Here is a 25180-nt window from a genome sequence, read left to right on the forward strand (position 1 = left end):
TGGGATCACATTAGCTATAATGAGGTGAGACAGGAGAAAGCCCAGCACAAAACAAACAAACAAAAGCAAGGTCACTGCCTCACTTAATGGCATGTGGTACAGCATATGAACCAAAATTATGTTTATGTTGTTAACAAATAGTGGTTTCAATGAGCTTAACTGATGGGGTTCTATTGCCTGACAAATGTGTTGTTCTATGGAGTTTGGTTGATGTGAGATGGTCAGCTGGAAGTGAACTGTTTGCTGCAGGACAGCCACATGCAGGGAGGATGTCTTCGGGTCTCTCCTCAGAGTGGGCATTAAAAGCAGTCTCTACTTCATCTTCTCCTCAGAGAGAGAGAGGGGGTCTCAAGATCTCAGGAAATCTGCAAAACTCTCTGAATCTGTCTGGAACTCTGTTCAGAATTCTGTTAAGGGATTCTGTTCTAGGTGTGTAATGTATTTTTGTGTCTTGCTGCGTTAGTCGGGGAATCCATCTGGTTAGTCCAAATGAAAATCAATAAAACTTCCCATAGTTATATGGATTAACTACAAGCATGAATAACAGATAAACAATAATACAACTTCTATATCACCCTGTAGTCTGACAGTGATGATCTGCATAAGTCTGTACACATGTTACATATTTAGCAATTAAAGCAGAAATATTACAAGAACAGTTCATAAGTCAGGTTTCAGGTCTTTCCTGAAAGGGAGTAGTTTCAAGGTATTTATGGCCGGGTGTAAGCAGCAGTTTTTTTGTCAAGAGGGCTCTCCCAGTAAGTGTCTGCATTCAAGCAATAGTTATGTGACAACTAATGAAGTGGGCGTGGTTAATGTGGAAAGTGGAACTGTCATTCCTGCTTTTTCTGCGGTTGTCATAGCAATGGATGGTTTTGAGGAACAGCCAGCAGAGGTGGTGAGGAAGTATGACTATCTTTATAACACATATTGTAAGTCATATAAAGACACACAAATGGCTTGTACTGAGTGGTTCAGTCTTTTTTAAATCTCCTCTGCAATCATGACTGATAACAAATCTTCCTCCTCCTCAGCTTCAAACATGTTTTCCTCCTTCTCAACTCAAAAACTACCATCTCTGCCATTGTCACCGTGCTGTCGTTGTACTGTAGTTTCTGTCAGATTCCTATAATACTTAGCACACGTGATGTGTGCTGCAGCAGATGGACTTCCCAGGAGTTCTGCACTTGAGTTTCTTGTGAAGTATGAAATGTCCTGGGAAGAACTAACTTTGTTCTTGTTCTCGCCACCTCAAGAAAACAAACAAATTTCTCTGTTCTCGTGCAGTATGTACAGGCCTTATGTTAAAAGTAAAGGAAGATTTATTTGCTACAACAAAGCCCAGAGGTTAATCCAGTATATGCTGAAGAGAATATATATCTCATCTGGCCTCATCCAGGAAGACAGGCATTGCTGAACCAACTCCCAGTATGACTCAATTCTGTAAAGTGGTAGAAAATGCATGGATAGATAGATGGGTGGAAATATAACATTTTGGTTTGTAGTGTCGCTGCAACTGACTCACTCTAAGTTTATGGCCTTTTTCTCTCATTTAAGGCAGCATGACTAGTTATAATATTTGCCTTTCTATAGCATTTAAAGTTAGGGGCAATCATTTTCAGGAAAAATAATATATATTTTCAAACTTTAGTGTGAGTCAAAAATGAGTCCACTAACAAACTCAGATGTAAATTGGTCTTCACTGTGGTTAGTTTAGCATTGAAAGCAGTGTTTCCCCCTACCATTTCTTGGGCGGGGTGAACGCAACCTCCTTTTGACTGTCTTGCGCTGTGACAATTATTCTGTTGTGTCCCTACCAAGGGTGTGGCTTATCCATGTTTCTCACACAGAACTGAGAGGAGATAACTTCCAAGTTAAAACCAGGCTAAGGTATTGACATTTTTGAACACTTGCCACCACCCCAACAACCTGGCCGGCAGGTCTGCCCCCCTGACCAATTAACCAAGGAGTAATGCTGGAAAGCATTGTTTTTTCCATTTTCTTCAGGTGCTGTCCATGAAGAGCTTGAAGAAGCAGATGAAAAAGATAAAGAACATGACAGTAAAGGACATGGTGACCACCCTGATGGCTTTCTACTGGTCACTGTTGCTGGGCCTTCTCTATGTAGCATTGAGTGTGACTCGAGGATTTTGCAGAATCTTCTACAACACTTTCATGGGAGGCAGTCTGGTGGAGGGGGCCAAGACCATAAAGGTTTTTATACATAATTCTATAAGAATACAGCAGTGTAACCACAAGCTAAGCACACAGACAACTGTTCTTTGATAGCTAATTTGCCTTTATCCTTAGGTGTCAGAGCTGCTGGCCAACATGCCTGACCCCACCCAGGATGAGGTACGGGGTGAAGGGGAGGACAGAGAAAAGAGGCTATCTGAGCACAGCTCCCCAAAGGAGGACCTGGCTGACCTGGCAGTCAACGTCAGTGAGACCGAACTGCTGTCAGACATTTTTGGTCTAGATTTAAGGAGGGAGGGGGGTCAGTACAAGATCACCCCCCATAATCCCAACGCTAGCCTTACTGAACTGCTTAAGTACCCAGTTCCCTCCTCAGATCTGCAGACACCACCCACGGCACCTCCAGCTGAGCTCAGGCAGAGGTATCAGGTGAGAAAAACAATGTGCTAGTTAACATGTCACATGCAAATAGTAATTACCTTTTTCTTTCTTATGGGTTTCTTTATTAGCAGGTTTTTATAAGTCTGTTAACGTTTTAAGTCTGATTTGACTGAGCAACCAGCTCTCTATGCTAAATCCTTTTTTGATAAGATTTTATTTATATTTCCCATCTCAATGTCATATCAGTACCCACAATAACAATTTTCAATTCCACAACACTCAGCCTCCCAGACCTACTATAAAAAAAGACAACAGGGAAAACATATTTCACATACTGAACATACATAATAACAAAACAACACAAAACACAGTTTAGCCTATTTACACATATCCTACTTTCTGTTTTTATAGTAAAGCATAGCCTTGTATTTGTAAGAACATGACAGTAACACTTGATTCACATTTACATATATCAAATCTGACACATCTCCAACTAATCTGGTAAGACTTTTGCTGGTCTGTTACTTATAAGTTAATATTTCATTATCACAGTTCAATAAACTTGCAGGTCTAAAACATGAAGAAGACCCTTCAGATTTACACGGTCGCATAGATCTAGGGAGGGCTAAATTATTTGACATATGTCTTTTAAATTGGATAAAGAACAGATAATTTAGCCCAAAATGTTGAAAATTAAAATACAGAAATCAACTTGGTCTTTTTTTAAAAACGGGCATGATTTAATTGTTTGTTACATTTGTTTGTAAATTAATTTAATTGAAATAACAGCCGCACCCGAGTGTAACTGCCCATTAGCAGATCTCAGGACTGTTCCTGGTTAGTACTTGGATGGGCAACCAAGTTGAAAGACTAGGGGCTGCTAGCCTCAGCTACTGAAGGGCTGCATCAGGAAGGGCATTATGCCAAATCGATCATGCGGACAAATTAATCTGCTGTGGTGACCTTGAATGGGAAATTTTAAAAAATAATAATAATAATTTCTTACGCCTACTGATAATTTCGAACCAAGATAAATGGTCTCATACAGCACTTTTCTACACTCAAGTGTACTCAAAGAACTTTTTACACTATTTGTCCATTTACCCGCTCACTCACACGTTCATACACCACCGGGGGCAACTTGGGGTTTAGTGTTTTGACCAAGGACACTTTGGCCTGTGGACCAAGGAAGCGAAGGATTGAACCACCAACCCTTTGGTTCATGGTCGACCTGCTCTACCCCCTGAGCCACAGATAAAGTTGACAACTCACTCAGTGACAAAAGTCTGCCATTCAGCATAGGCTCAACAAAAAACAGATCAACTCTGCCACTCAGCAACTAAACAGGCAAACATGAACAACAGTTACTAAACTAATCCTCCAGCGAGGAACAAAGAAAGACAGGGGAACCATATACACTAGGAAACAGAGGCTAAACAGAAAACAGGTGAAACTAATCTAATTGATGAACATAAAGCTACCTATGGCTAACATAGTTCAAAACCCAAAACCAGAGACAAAATAAAAGTCCATAAACTGGATGTCACAAAACCAAACCCTAACATTCAATTCTTTATCATGACTTGTTTTAGTTTTATGGTAGCTACTAAATTTGTGCCTGAAATACAAAACTAAAGAAATACAGAAACATAACAGCCACTTGTATTTATAAAAATTACTCACCATTAAACTGGTTTGTTTCTGTAATGGTGTTTTGTTTTAGCCAAAGACCTCTTCTTCAGTGGAGAAAGCAGCAACACCAGAGACTGAATGTGAACCTGAGAAAACAGAGTATGTATACATTTTTGTTACGCTATAACAAGCATTGGTACTACTACGTGCATTTGGACAATGAACACATGAAAGAACTTTTTTTTCATTCAACCACATCTTTGTCAGGGAAATGGCTTAAGCTGTACCAAAATACCAACACAAGACAAGAAAGGTGGGATATTTCTTCATTCATCCATCAGCTATACCCGCGTAGTCGTAACTAGGACTAGGACTAGGATCCGCTGGATCAAGGCAAAACAAAATTCATTTTAGAATTTTTTTTTGTGATTCATGAAATTTTATGTAAAGAAATGTTATCCCAAATATTAAAGTCACTACAAAAACAGTATTAAATTTTAGACCATATGTTGAGACTTATTTTAGCCACACTCCTTTTTTGTCAGGAAGTCTGTGTTTCCTACTCTGTCATGGCTGCATGGTAAGTGGATAGGTGTTACTATTTTGAAGTTAATAGGTTTAAAAAGAATCTCAAACTCAGTTTGTAAGTTTATCACCACTATGGAACACATATCTTCTGCATTTCTTTTTGGGGTATGATTACAGTGAATTTTATTTTTTATGTATGTAAAACTTTTCAGAACCTCACTGGCTAACCATATGCTGAGTACCATGTTTAAGCTAGGATCAAAAGTTTCTAATATTGTCTTATAATGTTTTAGTTGTGACATGGTTGTTACCGTAGTGACAAAAGGGGAAACATATTCCTTTACATAGGAGAAAAAACATTGACTTTTAGTGTTTGAGCAATTTCTATTCATTTATTCAGGTAGGTAGAAAGTCACAAAATACCACCATGCCAATAGTAAAGACAACGCAGGAGACTTAGACAATAAAGGCAATTCTAGTAACAGACCATGATGTATATTGTGATACATCATGATACCCATTGTATCATGGAATGTGAATTTCTTTACAAATAAGAAACAAAGGAGAAAAGGAAAGGGAAAGAAATCAGAAACAAATAAGGAAAGGGAAAGAAATTAGAAATGAAGTGAAAAAGGAAATGGAACGTGTCAGTGAATTTTCTGTCAAGTAGCGAATACGTACCAAAAAAGAATGGAGGAACACAGTCTTTCGGTCTTCAGAAAAGTGTAATCTGAAATCTATACATTGTTCTTTCCCCAGATATGTAGCAGATGTAAGTCTGTGATATCGTCTGTCCCCATATGCCAAAGTTTTTATTGACAAAATTCAAAAAAAAAAAAAAAACAATATACAGTCACTGTCAAAACATCACCACAAAAACTTGGGATATTTATCAAAACATAATTATGAGATATTAAAAAGTATGTTATGATAGTGTTTAGTTTAGTGCTGATAAAAACAAATGAATCCTTAACTTTGAAATCAGTATGATCATGATTTATGGTTGTGTTTTGGTAGTGAAAAATATTTTAAAACAGTAGGAAAAAAAATTGATTTAAATGTGTAACGTGGGTATCGTATAACTTGTATAGACACAAAATTTGAGGAAGAAAGACACATTTTTAAGGGTGTTACAAACTCCAATTTTGCCCCAAATCATTTTAATGGCCCAAATACTATACTGTATTGATTTTCCCCTGAATTATGTCTATGGTAACTAACATTTATTCTTCCACTGCATTTAACCAAACAAATCTCCAGCAGCCTCGACAGGTTGGAGTGAGTAGATAGCGGAGAGAGAAAAGAACAGCAACAATAAACAACAAATAGACACTGCAGGTTGGTGGGGCCAGCACATCAGTCAGCACATCATCACGGGGCACATCAGTAATATACAGCTCCAGGACCAGGGACACCTACAGAAGGTACAGAGAGAGGACAGAGAGAGAGCACAAACTAGGGGAGAGAGAGAGAGAGAGCGCAAAGTTAGTGACATTCAATGGTGGAATATACACGTGAGGAGGGAAGAGGAGAGGGGAAGGGAAGGGAGGTGAGGGTTAGGGTAGGGGAGCTCAGTGCACCAATGGTCCTCGGGCAGTCTAGGCCTATAGTAACATAATTAAGGGATGGTTCAGGGTTACCTGAAGCCAGCCCTAACTATACGCTTTGTCAAAGAGGAAGGTTTTAAGTATAGCCTTAAAACTACAGAGAGTGTCTGCCTCCTGAACCCAGACTGGGAGCTCGTTCCACAGGAGAGGAGCTTGATATCTTAAGGCTCTGCCTCCCATTCTACTTTTGGAAACTCTGGGAACCACAGGAAGTACCTTCTGGTCCTAGAGCTGTATATCGCTGATGTGCAGTTACTGGCCCAACCAACCTGCAATGTCTATTTGTTGTTTATTGTTGCTGCTGTTTTCTCTCTCCTCTATCCACTCACCCCAACCGGTCAAGGCAGATGGCCGCCCAAACTGAGCCTGGTTCTGCTGGATGTTTTTTCTTCTGTTAAAGGGAGTTTTTCCTCTCCACTGTCACCAAGTGCTTGCTCCTAAGGGATTTGTTGGGTTTTTTCTTTTTTTTTGTAAAGTGCCGTGAGATGATTGAATTGTGATTTGGCACTATACAAATAAAACTGAATTGAATTGAATTGGTCACCCAGGCCTTTATGTCTTTTAGACATGAAGTCTGGCTAACTGGTTTGTTTCATGAAGTTTCATAGATAGATACACCTGAGTGTCATTCACGTTTATTCCTGTGTAAGTGGTCACATAGCTGCTTAGCAACAGCTTTTTCAAGGATTTTAGATATACAGGTTAGAGTAAATTAGTCAAGACTCCAGAATCAACACTAGGCTTTTTGAGTAACGGATTGATTTCTACAATCTTAAAAGCCTGAGGCATGTAACCTGCTACTAGAGACAAATCAACCAGATCTAATAAAGATAAGTTAATTAATGGCAGTCTTTAAGCAGTCTAGTCAGGATGGGGTCTAAAGGAGCTGTTCATGATTTAGATGAAAATTAGTTCAGAAAAACCTATAGGAAAGAAACAGTCTAAACATAACTGAGGTCTTACAGATGATTCACTGTAGTAGAACATTCATCTGTGGCTACTGCAGGAGTGATTAGATAAATTTGTGTCTAATAGTTCAGATTTTATTTGAAAAAAACAAACTCAAAGTCATCACTGCTGAGAGCTAAGGAAACACTGGGCTCAACAGAGCTATGACTTTTTGTCTACCTGGCTACAGTGCTAAGTTCTGAAACCTGGGATTGTTCAATTCAATTCAATTTAATTTTATTTGTATAGCGACAAATCACAATACAAAACATCTCAAGGCACTTTTCAAAAAACGAAAAAATCCAATAAATCCCTTATGAGCAAGCACTTGGTGACAGTGGAGAGGAAAAACTCCCCTTAACAGAAGAAAAAACCTCCAGCAGAACCGCACAAGTCTACACAACCACACAACCTGTGGAGCCAACCCATATAGCCTATCTTTTGTATGAAGGAAAATAATAATATAGGGTGACCGTATCACCTTATACTATTATCGCTCATATCATCGCTCATCGCTGTCATATGTCTTTTAACACTTGTTCTGAATCAAATGGATAGCAGTGCCTCCTGATTAAAATATTTAGTTAAAAATATACTTAGGAGGTAAAAAGAAATGGTAATTCATAACTCCCTAAGTGGAGTCATACTCATACACACTGATTTCTTAATTTTGGTCAATGCCAGTCCCAAGTCACCAAATCTTTCTACAACTGCCTTTTGCTGTTTAGTCCATTTAAAATTATGCACAGAACTGGTGATAATACCATGTGTTATCATGTTTTTGCAACAAAAACAAAAGTCATTAACTAGTCTCTCTACAGCACGCCATGTTGGATTAACCCTCTGGTCTCACTCTCCCTTAGCTTGATTCATATCCTTCCCCTACTCTGGTTTATTCTGCGTCCTGTCGTATAAATTTCTTTTAGTTTAGCAGAGTTGCTGATTCTCAAAAACAAACACAAGAGTGATGAACATCTCAGTTTTAATTCATGCACACGGAGAGAAGACCTCTATAGTGTTCTCTATTTTCTTCCCTTAAAATACAAGTTTATATTGGTGGAAAAAGGGGTGGACTCATCTTGAAAAAAACCCAAATGCTTTCCCTGGTGTCCTTCATCTTCAGGCCTCTAACAGCACTGAAACAGTTGGCAGTTATTCACAGGCATCTAAAACACTAAAACACTAAAACCCCCATACCATGCATTCTTTAGCCCAACACATTTAAGTGACCCTTTGACCACCTGTTCCATGCTGTGTACAACAACCACAGTCCATTGGCCCGTCCCCAGGAATGTGATCTCAACCCATGGGATTCTAGACTGCGGGTGTGTCCGAAATTGCATACTATCTAGTAGGTACTACATTTGAGTAACTACATACTTCTCAACCCTTAAAAAGTATGTTCTATATAGTATGAATATTGGTAGTATGAATGGAATCCAACATACTACATCCGCCATGTTGACATTCTTTTCTCTCTCCTCTGTGATGTGTCATGTCGTCACAACAGCACAAATATTTAAAGAGCCACCCTACTGCACAAACATCGGCTATGTTTTAATTCCATTAAATTTTCAATGTTAAGCTGATGTGCAGCCTTGATGTTAGCTTGATTTGCTCAGTAATAGTAATGATTAATGATTTTTTACAACCGACTCACAAGGTCATTTCATTGATTTACATTGTTTAAACTTTCAATAAGTCAGCTGTTTATTTAGATTATATTAAGTGCAATTTAACCACAATGAACAACTTTTTTCCCTGAGGTACTCTTGAAAAGAGCTGAGTTGGTGCTTTCGCCCATGTTCGAATATGACTCCTTTCCTGTGGTCTCATGGGATAGCAAAGTGTGCATCGTATGCATACTACAGAATTCGGGTGGAAGTAGTAGGTCATCCGGGGTCTTCCTGCATACTGTTTTTCCCAATTGGAACATCTACTCACCTCGCATACTGATTTTCGCATACTATGTGATTTCGGATGCACCCTAATTCTTTGTATAGAATAGAAAAAAAGCTACTGTAGCTAAGCTTCAGGTCATGCTCCTGACAAACAAAAAAAAAAGCCAAATCAATGTCTCCTCGTCCAAGTCCTTCAGGGAGCACACACAACATCTCTTTGTCAATTTTCTCAACTAAAAGTTACTTCAACAAACTCATTCCAAGCTTATTTAGCTCTACAGTAACAACAGCATACAGTAGAATTAATTATCTAAGTACAGCAGCATCACTTAGCAAGTCATATAGTAACACCATTACATGAATGCTAACACACTAGTAGTGATCTTCTACACTTTGTTATTACACTTTTTGAGACAGATAAGCATTTACCTTAAGAACACTTCAGAAATCCCCCATTACACAGTAGCAAACTGTGCATTCACCAGATAATGAGAACAATCCTCCATAAGTTTACATATGACCACTTGGTATTGTGAGTTCACGTACAAAAACATCATGCTGAAAAGTGTCCACACAGCCTGTGGAGCCAAGACAAATGCTATTTACAAGCTTCCATCTACATCAGCTCATGCACAGAAAATTACAGATTACAAGGCTAAGGTTTTTTTCTCCTAGGATATGCGCCCTTCTAGTGCCGTGATCTGCACCACCGAATCTGTAATCATGTTTTGTGCAGGAGCTGAGGCTAAGTGAATTTAAATGTAAGAGCTCTTACATGAAATTTATTTTCATGCTTACAGCATATAGGAATGTAAGAACACTCACATGCACTTTTGTTTTTTATAGCATATGGATGTAAGAACATTGACATATGCACTTTATTTCATGTTGATACTATAAAAGAATTATGTGCTCTTCAATAAATTGTAATCATGAAAATTCATCAAAAGAGTTTAACTCAGTTACCAATATATTGAGAAGTGCCTGCGCATTATTAGATCACCTAAGTGGTACATAGAAAGTTGTATATTCAGCACTATTTTTGAAATGATGTTTAGTATCGCAATATGTGGCATTATATATTGGTACATATTGTATTGTTGCCCATGTTTTGAGGTATGTATCGTAATATGACGTCCTTAACGATACACAGCCCTATGGCACATGGCATAGAATTAAATAAAATTAAACAGCATTGTCAGACAAACATCTACAAATGCTGCATGATCCATTATCATTAATTCAAAAGTTATTAAAGAATGATCTGATGAAAGAGGATTTGGGGGAAAAACTATTAAATGTTCAATTTAAATATATATCAGTACAAGATCAAGGGTGTGATTGAAACAGTGGCTGGGTTTATTAACATTTTGAGTGAATCCAATTGAATCTAATCTAATTAAATGCAATGCTGAGACTATTATTTTCAACATCTACATGAATGTTAAAATCTCCCACTACAATGACTTTATCTGAACTAAGCACTAAATCTGTATGGAAATTCAGTGAAAACTTCAGAGTAAGGGACAGACGGACGATAGACAAAGAGGAGTAGAACTAGTTTTTGAGTTTTCCAGTTGGAGTGTGAGAGGCTAAGACTGAGGCTCTCAAATGAGTTAGAACTATGTTTACTACGAGGATTTATTAATAAGCTTTGATGAAACGTTGCTGCTAATCCTCCACCTTGGCCTGTGCTTATAAGAACATGACAATTTAAAATGCATACTTCTAAACTTTGGTTTTGGTTTGTACGCTGTTACAGTATTTAAGATAAAGCATTACTTAGTGAGTAAATGCATTTAACTTACAGTATAACAACTTCTGGTCCATTTACTTAGCCCTCCAAATTTTAAACATGCAGGAAAATGGGCAGTCAAGCACTAGTCTGCTAAGTTTATATTGTGTTGTGATTTTAGGGACGGACAGGCAGAGAAACAACACAAGAATAAGAAGATGAAGCCAACAATTAGGAGGCAACACACTTCAAAGTCTGATGAACCAGATCTGCAGGAGTCTGCTTTTTTGAAGAAAATCAGAGCCTACCAAAGGAAACTACTGGTACAAGATACTTTTATCTCCCTTTCTGTTGCTTTTTCAATTGTGGTCATGAAATTCTCTTTCTCAAATTAGTTTTTTTTATCCAATCTGACTTTGAACTGCTCAGGTTAAACATAATGTTATTTGCATACCCATAAAGTGACCCATAAAATTGTGAAAAGGTCTGCACTGCTAAGTGCAGTGACATACAATGTTGGATTGGGATGATGATGATAGCTCAGTTTTAAGACATATATTTTAGTTGTCTGAAGTCTAACATTAACTCCTCTGTCTGTAACACCCAGACGCACATTAGTAACTCCTCTTTTTGTATCCTATGCAGAACTACTTTGCCCGGAACTTTTACAACATGAGGATGCTGGCACTGTTTGTTGCCTTTGCAATCAACTTCATTCTCTTATTCTATAAGGTAATTTTACAGTATATGAGTGATGGAAATCAGAATCATCTTTATTACCAAGTATGTATGTATGAATTTGACTCTGTTGTAGTGGCTCTTAATGGGCTTTGTAGTCAACAATTTAAATAGAAAAACTAATAGGCCTAGTAAATCCTGTGGAGGAAGAGCGTCCAGATGATTACTGTATATTTACAATATTTACAATTTATTGTTTAACAGTATTGGTGTTCCTGTTCCTGTTGAGTTTGGTTGCTAAACCAAACCCCCAAAGTATCAGATGTGCAAAGAACAGACTCAGTGTGCTGTGCCTGCTTGATGATGATGCTAAGGCTGGATGTCCAGTTCAGGTCCTGGGAGATTGTGGATCCCAGAAACTTGAAGGTATCCACTGCTGTTACAGTACTACTGAGTATGGTGAGGGAAGGTAGGGTATGGGGCCTCCTCGTGAAGTCCACTGTCATCTCCACTGTTTTGAGTGTGTTCTCCTCCAGGCTGCCCCAGTAGACCATCTGATCAACCCTCTGTCTGTACACAGACATGAGGTGAGGTGCAATTCTTGATGTAGACGGAGAAGAGTGGGGGAGAGTACATATTTCTTGGGGGCTCCTGTGCTGACCTAGTATGTGCTGAATGCGCTTCTACACAGCCTCACCTGCCTCTCCTATCTGTAAGAAAGCTGGTCGACTGACAGGTTGGAGGCTGGCACACTCATCTCTGTCAGTTTGGACCAGAGGATGTCTGGGATGATAGTGTCGAATGCCAAGCAGAAGTCCATGATCAGAACCTATGCATAGGTTCCTGGTGAGTTGAGGTGTTGCAGGATGTAATGCAGTGCCATGTTGACTGCATCCTCATTTGGCATCTTTGGCCGCAGGGGACTGCAGGGTATCCAGCAATGAGCCTGTGATGTCCTTCAGGTGGGTTCACACCAGTCTATCAAAGGACTTCATAACCACTTGTCAGGGCAACAGGTCTGTATTCACTGATTGAGGGCTACTGGCATGATGGTGGAGCATTTGTAGTAGGATGGGACTTTACCTAGCTCCAGTGAGCTGGTGAAGATATGTGTGAAAATGGGGGCCAGCTGGTCAGCACAGATTTTCAGACAGTAAGAGGGAGACACTGTCAGGAGCTGGGTCTAGGTGAGCAGCTGCGGGTTGTGTGTCTGAGGTGGAGTGGGGGACAGGTGTCAAATGTTGTTTCTCAGTCCTATAGTAAAACACATTCAGGTATCCTCACGTGTGGTCATTCTCCACACTGACGCAGGGTCGTCTGAAAACAGTTATTTTAGCTTTCAGTGTAGCTTCTCTTAGCTGCCTGATTTCTGTGTTCAGTGTGTTTCTGGGCAGTTGTGGGCCGTAGGCCTCCTCTTTAGCATGATGAATGAGAATTTGTTTTTGTATATGCAAAAGGTCTTCATGGCCAAACTAGGTCTGTGGATGCAGCCCTACAAACCCTCCAATCTATACAGCCAAAGCAGGCTCGGACTTTGCCTCTGTTAGAGAAATTCTAAATAAAATAGACTCAGAGGACGAACTTCAGAGGTTAGATCAATTTAACTTGCACAAGGAGTAAACTGTCACTAAACACACTGAGTGCAGAGTGAGAGACCCATGGCTAGGCTCAGTACGACCAAAGTTACATATGAAGAAAGAGGAAACACTTCCTGGGGTGAGGGCAATTTCAATCATCTGTCAAATTAAGATAAGACCCAGAATAGGTTAAACAGCGGTCAACCGTCCTGTCTTTATCCCCCAGCACATAGATGGTAACTGCAATTCCATAATTACAGAATGTACATAGGAAAATACAGTAGGTGTAGGATTATATGTAAACAATAGTAACAAAATGAAAAGAATAAAACATTTTCCTAATAGCCTCCTCAGTGTACCTCATCACTTTTTAAACACAGGCTTTGCAGCTTCTTAAAATAAATGGAGACCTCTCTGACAGTCTATAAAAACATGAAGTCTCTTTGCTCTGCAAAGCTTGGTTAGCTTGAGGATCAACAAATTGTCCCCACCAGGTTTCTACATCATCAGCTGTGGTTGAGAAAAGGGAAGGAGTGTACACCAGCAGCCAACCAGACAGCAGCGTTCAATGGGATTCACTGGGTGGCGAAGGAGTGGACACAAAGGAGGAGGCGATAGATGAGACTGGGGAGTCATTGAAGCCGGTCATGGTCCGATTTGTCCTGGAGGAGAGCAGTGGATACATGGAGCCCATGTTGCGGATTCTGGCCATCCTACACACTGTCATCTCCTTTTTCTGCATCATTGGATACTACTGTCTCAAGGCAGGAAAAATATAAATATATTGCAGAAATAATAGAAATGGAATTCCTATTTTCCTATTTATATGACTTAAATTTTAACAAACCATACAGTCCACCATTAAATTTTACTTTTGTGCAGAATGTGCAATTTTTCAAATACTCTAAATATTTGTATTGTCAAAAATTAAATAGCTTTTCTATATTGTTTTTTGTGTCTGCGTGTGTGAGGAATGTAGGTGCCTCTGGTGATCTTTAAACGTGAGAAGGAGGTAGCCAGAAAGCTGGAATTTGATGGCCTTTATATCACAGATCAGCCATCTGAAGATGACATCAAAGGACAATGGGACAGACTAGTAATCAACACACAGTGAGTAGACCTTGTGTGTATATGAGTGTGTAGCTCATATACACAGCTGCTTCCTGCTTCTGTAGAGTGTAGACACACTTCTGCTTGCTCCTGCTTCTGCCAGTTTTACTTTGCTTTTATTCCTTTTTACTTCATGCATTCTTACTCAATGATTTTATAATACACTTTTTAACATTATTTTACCCCTTTTTTACTGCATTTGGAATTTTAGTGAGGATTTTATTTTTACTTTTATTTTTGATCAACATCCGATGACCATGCCTCCCTTCCCTGAGGACGATCACAAGCAAACTCCTACAGAAAATCACTATGCTGGAAACTAAAGTGCAAAGGTTAGAGATGTACATGGAGATAAATGTACTATCTGGGAAAGAGGACACTACTCTACCACTCTACCATAGTAGCAGACAAGAGCATGCTAGTATACAGATAACTACCACTAACAAGACCGAGCAACGGGAGGGTTGTGTCCGGGTAAATAAAACTACTGGTATCAGTCCTCCCTGGAACGCTCTCGGAGCAAAGCCAAAGACTAAATCAGGACAAGCAACAGGCAGAATTCAGCGCCCAGAAATCTGTGATGCGACAGGCTGGCCAGCGTTACCATCCTCCTCAACTCCTGTGCAGAGGAAAGCACAGCCATGGATAACAGCTAAAGAGAAAAGGAGCAACAAAACTCCTAAGAAACCAACTGTACAGGTACAAAATAGATTCGCTCCACTACTGCAGGACCCTGGATCATCATCTGATCACTTGGACAATCCTCCACATCCACAGAGAGGGGTAAGGTCTGAAAACTCAACAGAAGACAGAAAACTAAGAGGAAAGCTAACAGGGCCTCAGTCTCTGATTGTGGGCGACTCTGCCATAAAAGATGTGAGACGGATGTGCAGTAACAACACAAAAGTGCTGTATTTCCCAAAAGATATGGTCTCTGACACTACTGACAAAATCCTGAGCATTGTTGCAGAAAACCCAACTGTGAAAAACGTCGTACTACACACAGGGGCAAATGATATTGTGAAGCAGCAGTCCGAAATCCTCAAAAAGGACTTTAATAATCTGCTAAACACAGTAAGGTCGCTAAATGCAGAAGTTTTTATCAGTGGACCTCTACCACCAGTCAGAGGACGAACTGAGAAATTCAGCAGGTTACTAGCACTGAACACATGGCTTTCAACTGCATGTGATGTCCACTCAGTACATTTTATTGATAATTTTAACCATTTCTGGGATCGCAGGCATCTTTTTAAGGGAGACGGATTGTCTCTAAATAAATCAGGAGTAAAAGCTTTCACCTCCAACCTATTTTTCTTCCTGCGCCACAATCTTCCCTCTGCCAAGGACAGGATACGATGGGAATCTGCCAAGGACAAGATACGGGAATCTAAACAAAATGAAGAAACATCAAAACATCCAAAGCCAACACTCCCCCCCGAATGCTCTAACATGGAGAGAAGTCAGAACAAAGATGAGGAGGCCACACCCCCTCCACTAGCAGACACTGCCTGTGAGGATTCACTTCCCACAACCCCGCAAACCCTACCTAGTTCACCATCTTCCCGGGGCATCCCATTCCCCATTCCCCATCACCAAGAACCTTGCCAACCTGATGAAGCACATCACTACTGGGCCCAAACTGACCTCCTCCCCCAGTGTCATTTTCACCCCCAGAAGCCCCTCAAAGCGGCATGCCCCACCAATTCCTCAGCAAGCTCTGCTGCAATCACAATTGCAGCATCCACCAACCCCTCCTCCACGCCGTCACCAAAACCATTCTTTGTCTCCACAGCCTGATAACAGCACAGTAAGCTCTAACTGATATGTGCTGGGTCCAGGCTGCAATACTGTTAGTCATGGCTCTCTCCAGGAAAAGCCGGGGCCCAATATGCAAATAGCTGTTTCAATCCCAGTTTTGATAGGTAACAGAAAATGTTTGGTAAATCTACAGAAAAATAAGACTTACCCAACGCATTCTGCAAATTTATGTATCCCTTGCCAACCACAGTATGTCCCAGAACATGGGGAAAACAATGTTTTTAACACACTAAATTTAGCTCTTTTAAATGTCAGGTCTTTGGTAGGCAAATCATTTTTAATCAATGATTTTATTATTAAGCACAAGCTTGAATTTATGTTTTTAAACATGGTTAGGACAAGATAATAATGCTGCAGTTCTTATTGAATCAACCCCTCCAAATTTCAGTTTCATGAGTGAAACAAGAATACATAAGAAAGGAGGTGGAGTTGCTATTTTATTTAGTGATAGCCTCAAATGCAGAAACATATCATATGGAAAGTTTGACTCCTTTGAGTATGTTGCTCTTCATACCAAATCCTCCTGTCGAGCAATATTTGTAACTATTTATAGACCCCCAAAGTACAATGCACATTTTTTTGACGAGTTTGCTAAATTACTATCTATTGTATGCATTGATTTTGATTGTATTGTTTTAGTGGGTGACTTTAATATTCATGTTGATAACCTCAAAGATGCAAGTGCAAATGAACTCTTGAACATCCTGGACAACTTTGGGCTTTCTCAGCATGTAACAGATCCAACACAGATCAAGGGACACACACTGGATCTAATAATTTCTAAAGGTCTTAATATTTCTGAGGTGGTGGTGACCGATGTTGCTCTTTCTGATCATTACTGTGTTTTTTTTTTTTAAACAACCACCCCTGCTGTTTTGAACACAGGCGAAACAGAGGTAGTCAAAAAGCGAAATATTAATGAGAAGTGCTGTGCATTATTTATTCAGGTTTATGCACCATCACCAACCATGCCATCAGCCCCTGTTGATGATCTTGTAAGAAGTTTCAGTTCCAAAGTTATGACTGTTATTGATTCCATTGCCCCAATTAGGACCAAGGTATTGTCAGCAAAAAGTCAAAGTCACCTTGGAGAAAAGCCACAGTGGTTAAAATTCAGAAAAGAATATGCAGACAAGCAGAACGCAAGTGGTGAAAAACCAAACTTCAGGTTCATTTCGACTTGTACAAAGAGAGTCTTCACAACTATAACCAAAAACTAAAAAATGCAGGGCAATCATTTTTCTCAGAGGTTATCAATAGAAACAGCAATAATGCCCGCATATTGTTTTCTGTTGTAGACAGACTCACAAACCCAGCACCCTCTCTTCCTTCTGAACTGCTGTCTAAAAAGTCATGCAATGATTTTGCAGCCTTTTTCACAGACAAAATATCAAAGATAAGACAAACTATCTCTAGCTGCAGTCCTAGGAACATGACAATATCACCTGTGCCTCCTTGTTCTCCAGTGAATCTAGAACATTTTGATCTCCTTGATCACAGAGCTCTAGCAGAAACGCTACTACAATTAAAATCTACATCATGCTGCCTTGATATTTTACCAACAAATTTTTTTAAAAATGTTTTTAACAGCTTAGCTCCAGATATATTGCAGATTGTCAATAGTTCTCTTCAGTCAGGGCAGTTTCCCCAGGCCTTAAAAACTGCTGTTATAAAACCTCTTCTTAAAAAGCCTAATCTAGATGCTTCAGCAGTAAGTAACTACAGGCCAATATCAAATCTTCCATTTCTGGGAAAAATTATTGAAAAAGTAGTTTCTCAACAAATTCACAGATTTATGGTGCAAAACAATCTTTTTAATGCACTTCAGTCTGGATTTTGCGCACACCACAGCACCGAGGCTACACTTATTAAAATTTTAAATGATTTACATTTGAATAATGATGAATCCAAAACCTCTGTTTGAGTACTACTGGATCTCAGTGCTGCATTTGACACAGTTGATCATGTTGTGCTGCTTGATAGACTAGAAGCGTGGGTGGGAGTTACTGGCTCAGTGTGAAATGGGCTAAAATCTTACTTACAAGATAGAGACTATTTTGTCTCACTTGGTAATTACGAGTCTGAGTGAACAAAAATGAAATGTGGGGTTCCTCAGGGGTCTATTCTTGGTCCTCTCTTATTCAATATCTACATGCTGCCCCTTGCTCAGATTATGGAATACTACAACATTGACTACTATGCAGATGACACCCAACTTTATATATCAGTATCATCTCATGATTATAGTCCTCTAATTTCATTATATGAGTGTATTAATCAAGTCAAAGAATGGATGCGCCAGAATTTTCTCCAGCTCAATACAGACAAGACAGAAGTGATTGTTTTTGGCCCCAAAAATGAAAGGTCAAAGGTCATTGCTCACCTTGACTCCATGTCATTGAAAGCTACAAATCAAGCCAGAAACCTTGGTGTAATCATTGACTCAGACCTGAATTTTAACAACCACATAAAATCCATCACTAAATCTTCCTATTACCACCTGAAAAACATTGCTAGAATAAAAGGTTTTCTGTCTAAACAAAATGCAGAAAAACTTGTTCACGCATTTATTTTCAGTAGGTTAGATTATTGTAATGGCTTGTTCACAGGTCTTAGCAAAAAGTCAATCAGGTAGCTGCAGCTAGTCCAGAATGCTGCTGCCAAAGTCCTTACAAACACCAAGAAACTGGATCATATCACACCAGTTCTTAGATCACTACACTGGCTTCCCGTTAGTCAAAGGATAGATTTTAAAATCTTATTGCTAGTTTATAAAGCACTAAATGGTTGTGGACCAAAATATATCCAAGATATATTGGTTCCCTATGAGGTTTCCAGACCCCTCAGGTCATCTGGGACAGGTCTACTGTGTGTTCCCAGAACCAGAACCAAACAAAGTGAAGCAGCATTCAGTCACTATGCTCCTCACTTGTGGAACAAACTTCCTGAACACCTGAGGACTGCTCAAACTGTCAGCTCAGTCAAATCAGGACTGAAAACTCTGTTGTTTACTGCTGCCTTCAAATAATTGTTCATCCTTGTTTTCTTAATGTGCTTTTATGTTTTATTTTAATTTACTTTACTTGATTTAAATTTATTTTATGTTAAATGTCTTTATTTTTAAATGCTCTTTTCAATGCTTTTAATGTAATTATATGCCTTGTAAAGCACTTTGAATTGCGTAGTGTATGAAAGGTGCTATACAAATAAATTTGCCTTTGCCTTTGTGTGTATCCATTAACTTGTCTATGTTACATATGGTACAGCATCCTTTGAAAATACAATTACTGCTGACTAGTAGAAGTAGAAAGAACCCCTGGTAAAAACATGAGATGAAGTTTGAGAAGCAGAGGTGCCCAGGTACAGTGGGTATGGAAAGTATTCAGACCCCTTTAAATTTTTCACTCTTTGTGTCATTGCAGCCATTTGCCAAAATCAAAAAAGTTAATTTTATTTAATATACATTATACATTAATATACACTCAGCACCCCATCTTGACAGAAAAAAAACAGAAATGTAGAAATTTTTTCAAATTTATTAAAAAAGAAAAACTGAAATATCACATAGTCATAAGTATTCAGACCCTTTGCAGTGACCCTCATATTTAACTCACATGCTGTCCATTTCTTCTGATCCTCCTTGAGATGGTTCTGCTCCTTCATTGGAGTCCAGCTGTGTTTAATTAAACTGATTGGACTTGATTAGGAAAGGCACACACCTGTCTATATAAGACCTTACAGCTCACAGTGCATGTCAGAGCAAATGAGAATCATGAAGGAACTGCCCAAGGAGCTTCGAGACAGAATTGTGGCAAGGCACAGATCTAGCCAAGGTTACGAAAGAATTTCTGCAGCACTCAAGGTTCCTAAGACCCCAGTGGCCTACATAATCCTCAAATGGAACAAGTTTGGGACAACCAGAACTCTTCCTAGACCTGGCCGTCCAGCCAAACTGAGCAATCGTGGGAGAAGAGCCTTGGTGAGAGAGGTAAAGAAGAACCCAAAGATCACTGTGGCTGAGCTCCAGAGATGCAGTAGGGAGATGGGAGAAAGTTCCACAAAGTCAACTATCACTGCAGGCGCTTTATGGCAGAGTGGCCCGACGGAAGCATCTCCTCAGTGCAAGACACATGAAAGCCCGCATAAAGTTTGCCAAAAAACACATGAAGGACTCCCAGACTATGAGAAATAAGATTCTCTGGTCTGATGAGACCAAGATTGAACTTTTTGGCATTAATTCTAAGCGGTATGTGTGGAGAAAACCAGGCACTGCTCATCACCTGCCCAATACAATCCCTACAGTGAAACATGGTGGTGGGAGCATCATGTTGTGGGGGTGTTTTTCAGCTGCAGGGACAGGACGACTGGTTGCAATTGAAGGAAAGATGAATGCGGCCAAGTACAGAGATATCCTGGAAGAAAACCTCTTCCAGAGTCCTCAGGACCTCAGACTGGGCTGAAGGTTCACCTTTCAACAGGACAGTGACCCTAAGCACACAGCTAAAATAACAAAGGAGTGGCTTCGGAACAACTCTGTGACCGTTCTTGACTGGCCCAGTCAGAGCCCTGACCTAAACCCAATTGAGCATCTCTGGAGAGACCTGAAAATGGCTGTCCACCAATGTTCACCATCCAACCTGACAGAACTGGTGAGGATCTGCAAGGAAGAATGGCAGAGGATCCCCAAATCCAGGTGTGAAAAACTTGTTACATCATTCCCAAGAAGACTCATGGCTGTACTAGCTCAAAAGGGTGCTTCTACTCAATACTGAGCACAGGGTCTGAATACTTATGACCATGTGATATTTCAGTTTTTCTTTTTTAATAAATTTGCAAAAATTTCTACATTTGTTTTTTTCTGTCAAGATGGGGTGCTGAGTGTACATTAATGAGAAATAAAATGAACTTTTTTGATTTTGGCAAATGGCTGCAATGACACAAAGAGTGAAAAATTTAAAGGGGTCTGAATACTTTCCGTACCCACTGTATTAAGAGATTTGCATATAGAGTTTGTCTCTTGTTATAGTTGTTTACAGTTACATTTTTATAATAATGAACACAACACACTGTTATACCTGAAGTAATGCACTTGTATTTTGTTCTCTAATTTCAGATCATTTCCTAACAACTACTGGGATAAGTTTGTGAAGAGAAAGGTAGGTGTCACTGAAGGGACTTTTTAAATTTCTCTAGCTAGTCACTGTGCTTTCAAACCAGTGACTTTCTGACCACTGGTGCACACACTGTGCTCTTTCCCTTTGTCAGCCATCTGTATTTCTGCTAGCTACCAGTATCTCCAAATTCACTCCAGCTGTGTGCTACTGCTCTTGACAGCTTCTTGTCACAGGTGCTGGTGTCCAGGAGAAGAGAGCTCTCCTCTGCTTTATTCCCATCAAATAGAAGGACAATGATTTATTGATTAGTCCCAGCTGCAACAATCTCACACACCCAAAACTCCCAACCTACAGATTACCCCCCAAACTCAACCCCCGCCACCACCAACTGATCTGGACATTGGCATCTTTCATGCGGTGGAATCCTTGGAGCAGAGCATCAGAACAGGGTGTGAAGGGGTGCCTCAGCAGGTAATAATGGAGGGTGTCAATTGCCCACTGTATAGCCAGACACTCTTTTTCAATAGTGCTGTAATGGCATTCCCACTTGGACAGCTTTCTACAGCACTAAGTGATCATCCCCTTGCACCTGCTGTGACAATGCCACCCCCAGCCTCTTGTCTGTTGCATCTGTCTTCAGGAAATACAGTTTTGACATGTCAGGAGTTTTCTGCAGCAGCACACACTGAGCAGATTCTAACTTTGACTTACCACATCTGATCAAATGCCAACTGACATTGTTCCGTCCACTGGACCCGCTCTGAATAGCCCTTTCAGGCCAGATTGTTCAGATGTCAGTTAGTGTTCAATAGGTTATTAGTTTTAGCTGGACTTTAACGAGTCATTGGGTTATTGCTACTTTCTGTGTCTTGACACGTTGTGTTCATGTCGACGGGGCAAAGTACCCTGTCCCTCAGCCAATTGGAGTTCACCCTCTACCGGAGTGTCCCCAGTCATCCTCAGTTAGCAGTAATCATGAACATGAGCATGACCATGAGTATTCCTGAACCTCAACAGCCTCAATAAATGAGTGGCATGAGTGTGAACTGTCATTTGTTCTAAACGGACAACCTGAGACGATTGAGGATAACGATCTGTACCTAAGGTTACAGTCATGTCAAAGAGGTCACAAATTTGGAATCATAAGCCAACGCCTCCTTTACAGTCAGTATAATGTTCTAAAAGATAACATGTCTGTTAAACACTATTGCAATGCGGCATTATCTGCCCTTTGGGCTGGCGACTGATGGCTTTCACAAACGAACAGAGGTGTTTTGATATATTTTGGAAGCCCCTGCCCCAGCTCACTAACTTTACCAGAGAATCAGACCCCATTAGGTCTGCAAAGAGCAGCACGCAGTCTGCGGGTGGTTGGCACTGTTTTGAATAGATTTGATAGCCAGTAAGTTGTAAAGTTTCCTAAATGTGTGAGACACGAACATGGTGCCCAAGTCACTAAGAAACTCATGGGATTTCAATTCAGGAGATGATATGAAATAGAGCCCACTCCCCATTGTTTACACAGATTTTGAATAGTGGCACTGCTTCCAGATAGTATATTGTGTAATCCAGCAGGACAAACACAAAACCATATCCCTTTGCACTACAGTAAAACAACCATATGAGGTCTATCCCTATTTTTTCAAAGGCGATCTCCATCAACGGTACAACAGCACAATGGTGTTTTTGGAATCACTGCTGGATTAACCCACTGACACTCCAGACAAGATACACACCAGCAGCTTACACAAATAATCAAATAGATTAACCCTCCTGTTGTCTTCAGGTCAAAAATGATCCTAAACTATGTTTAACAGCAGAGAAAACCCCTCAGAAAATTGCATTCAAAGCTGTTTCTGCACGTGTGATACTTTTTTGGCCTATACAGTTACTATTTCTTGATAAAAAAATATTGACTGCCACCTTTGCTGTACTTTAAGAAATAATAATGATGATGAAAATCTTCTTTGGTAGAGAAAACATGTATATGACGGCTGTTTTGACATAAATATGAGTTGGGTCCACTGAATGAATGCAGTGTTTCTGCACTGTAAAAAGGGGAAATTTTGATAATCACACAGTTTCTGATGAATGACAGGTTGTTTCTTCATGCAAAATAGATTTGGAATTTAACATAAAATGAAATTGCTTTATTTTAAATCTAAATCTAAATTTAGTGAGGGTGGGTCAATTTTGACCCAAAGGACAAGGGACGTATATACAATGTGTAGACAACAGGAGGGTTAAGAACTAAAATTACATGAAATGTACTGGTAGCTACGGCTAAAGAGTGTTTGTGCTTGATAGTACCTTCTGTGATTTTGTGTTACTGTCTTGTCATCTGTCTGAGCATAGCTAAAATGTAATTTTGAAAATACAGTTTTATTGTTGCTGTTTGAAACATGCCACTTAAAATTCTTTCTTCAAGAAATACTGCTCTTCCTCAGGTGATGGATAAATATGGGGAGTTTTATGGCCATGACCGCATCAGTGAGCTGCTGGGAATGGACAAAGCTGCCCTGGACTTCAGTGATTCTCATAAAAAGAGAAAGCCAAGAAGGGACAGCTCTCTGGCTGCTGTGTGAGTATTGTGTGTCAGTACTTAGTATCAGCCAATATTTACCTTTACATTAACAATTTATTTGGGTAATTTGTGGAAATTTTCCTGCTGTGAGTTACAGATTGAACTATTCAGCCAAAGGAATATGTAATTTTGCCACTTTTTTTTTTACAAATATGTGTGGTATTCTGCACTACCAATAATATATCTGCATTCATTAAAAAGCAGTTTAATTTCGTTGTCCTACAAGGTCACACAAATCACAGGAGCTAACTATTAAAATGTACAATTTTAACTTTTTAATAAAAGCAATGAGCACACATCATTTTATAATTGTGCTTCCTTTATTGTACCAATGTATATGTATTAAGAATTGTAGTTCTACAAGATCTGTTTTAATTCACCATGTGCGTTCTTTGCCTTAAATGCTTACCTCAGGGCAAATACGACCTTTAATAAGAAGGGAATGATATATGGTTGTCCTCTGTAAGCCTCTTTTTTTTTCCTCTATTAACAGACTGAACTCCATTGATATCAAGTACCAGATCTGGAAGTTGGGAGTTGTATTTACAGACAATGTAAGTATTTAAAAGTACAAATCATTTATCACCTTTCACACAGACAGACTCATTGTAGAATTCCCTGTGCACAAATAACAGGCTTTCCCAAATTCCAGCTTATTTAAATATAATTGTAAGATTTTTAAAGGTTTCCATCACACCCTTAACGTCGTGTTTCCCCTTGTTTCCTCTTAAGCAGTTTTAAAATTGTTAAAATAATCTATGTAGGAATAAAATATGTATTCTGCATCTGCTTGTTTCAGCTCTTCATGATGCAATGTTTACAGCAAATTAAATATTAAAACCCAGATTACATATTAGTTATGTACTGGTACATCAGCTGAAAATATTCTATACACATTTCAACTGTTTTGTGGTTAATATGTAATTCTAAATGCAGTTGCAAGAAAATATGACACTGTTTGATTATAAAATGTGATATGATCTTCACCAAAGTCTCAAATATCAACACATTAACACAATTTCTAACCTGAAGAACACAAACAATCATGATCTTTTATGTCTTTATTCGACAGACCTATTTAGCATACAGAGTGATAGTAATAGTGAGGGCAACAGTGTATATAAATAAATAACTGTTTAAACTAGAGGTCGATCGATATTGGTTTTTCTGTTGCCGATACCAATGCCAATTTTCAAAATCCAGTTGCAAAACTGTTGCAGTACAGATACTGAAATATGGATGTAATGTTATTGCACAGTGGTCATTTCTGACACTCTATGGCATTGTGAGGTTATGAGAGTGACAGCCTAGGGGAAGAAACTCTCTGTGCTGTGGTTTTGGCATATAGTGCTCTGTAGCGCCTACAAGAGG

The 25180-nt window shown here is 39.4% G+C and overlaps 1 protein-coding gene across 1 annotated transcript in view; it reads left to right on the forward strand.

Annotated features, from left to right (window-relative positions):
- Positions 1-25180, forward strand: part of ryr2a (ryanodine receptor 2a (cardiac)) — a 289201-nt gene that overhangs the window by 239276 nt on the left and 24745 nt on the right. The window contains 10 exon segments of the mRNA XM_026315769.2: positions 2008-2214; positions 2311-2625; positions 4301-4368; positions 11110-11251; positions 11574-11660; positions 13678-13947; positions 14163-14293; positions 21225-21267; positions 23673-23819; positions 24277-24363. Coding sequence (XP_026171554.1) covers positions 2008-2214; positions 2311-2625; positions 4301-4368; positions 11110-11251; positions 11574-11660; positions 13678-13947; positions 14163-14293; positions 21225-21267; positions 23673-23819; positions 24277-24363 — 1497 coding nt within the window.

This window comes from Mastacembelus armatus, chromosome 19 (assembly GCF_900324485.2).
Source record: "Mastacembelus armatus chromosome 19, fMasArm1.2, whole genome shotgun sequence".
Classification (NCBI taxonomy): Eukaryota; Metazoa; Chordata; class Actinopteri; order Synbranchiformes; family Mastacembelidae; genus Mastacembelus; species Mastacembelus armatus.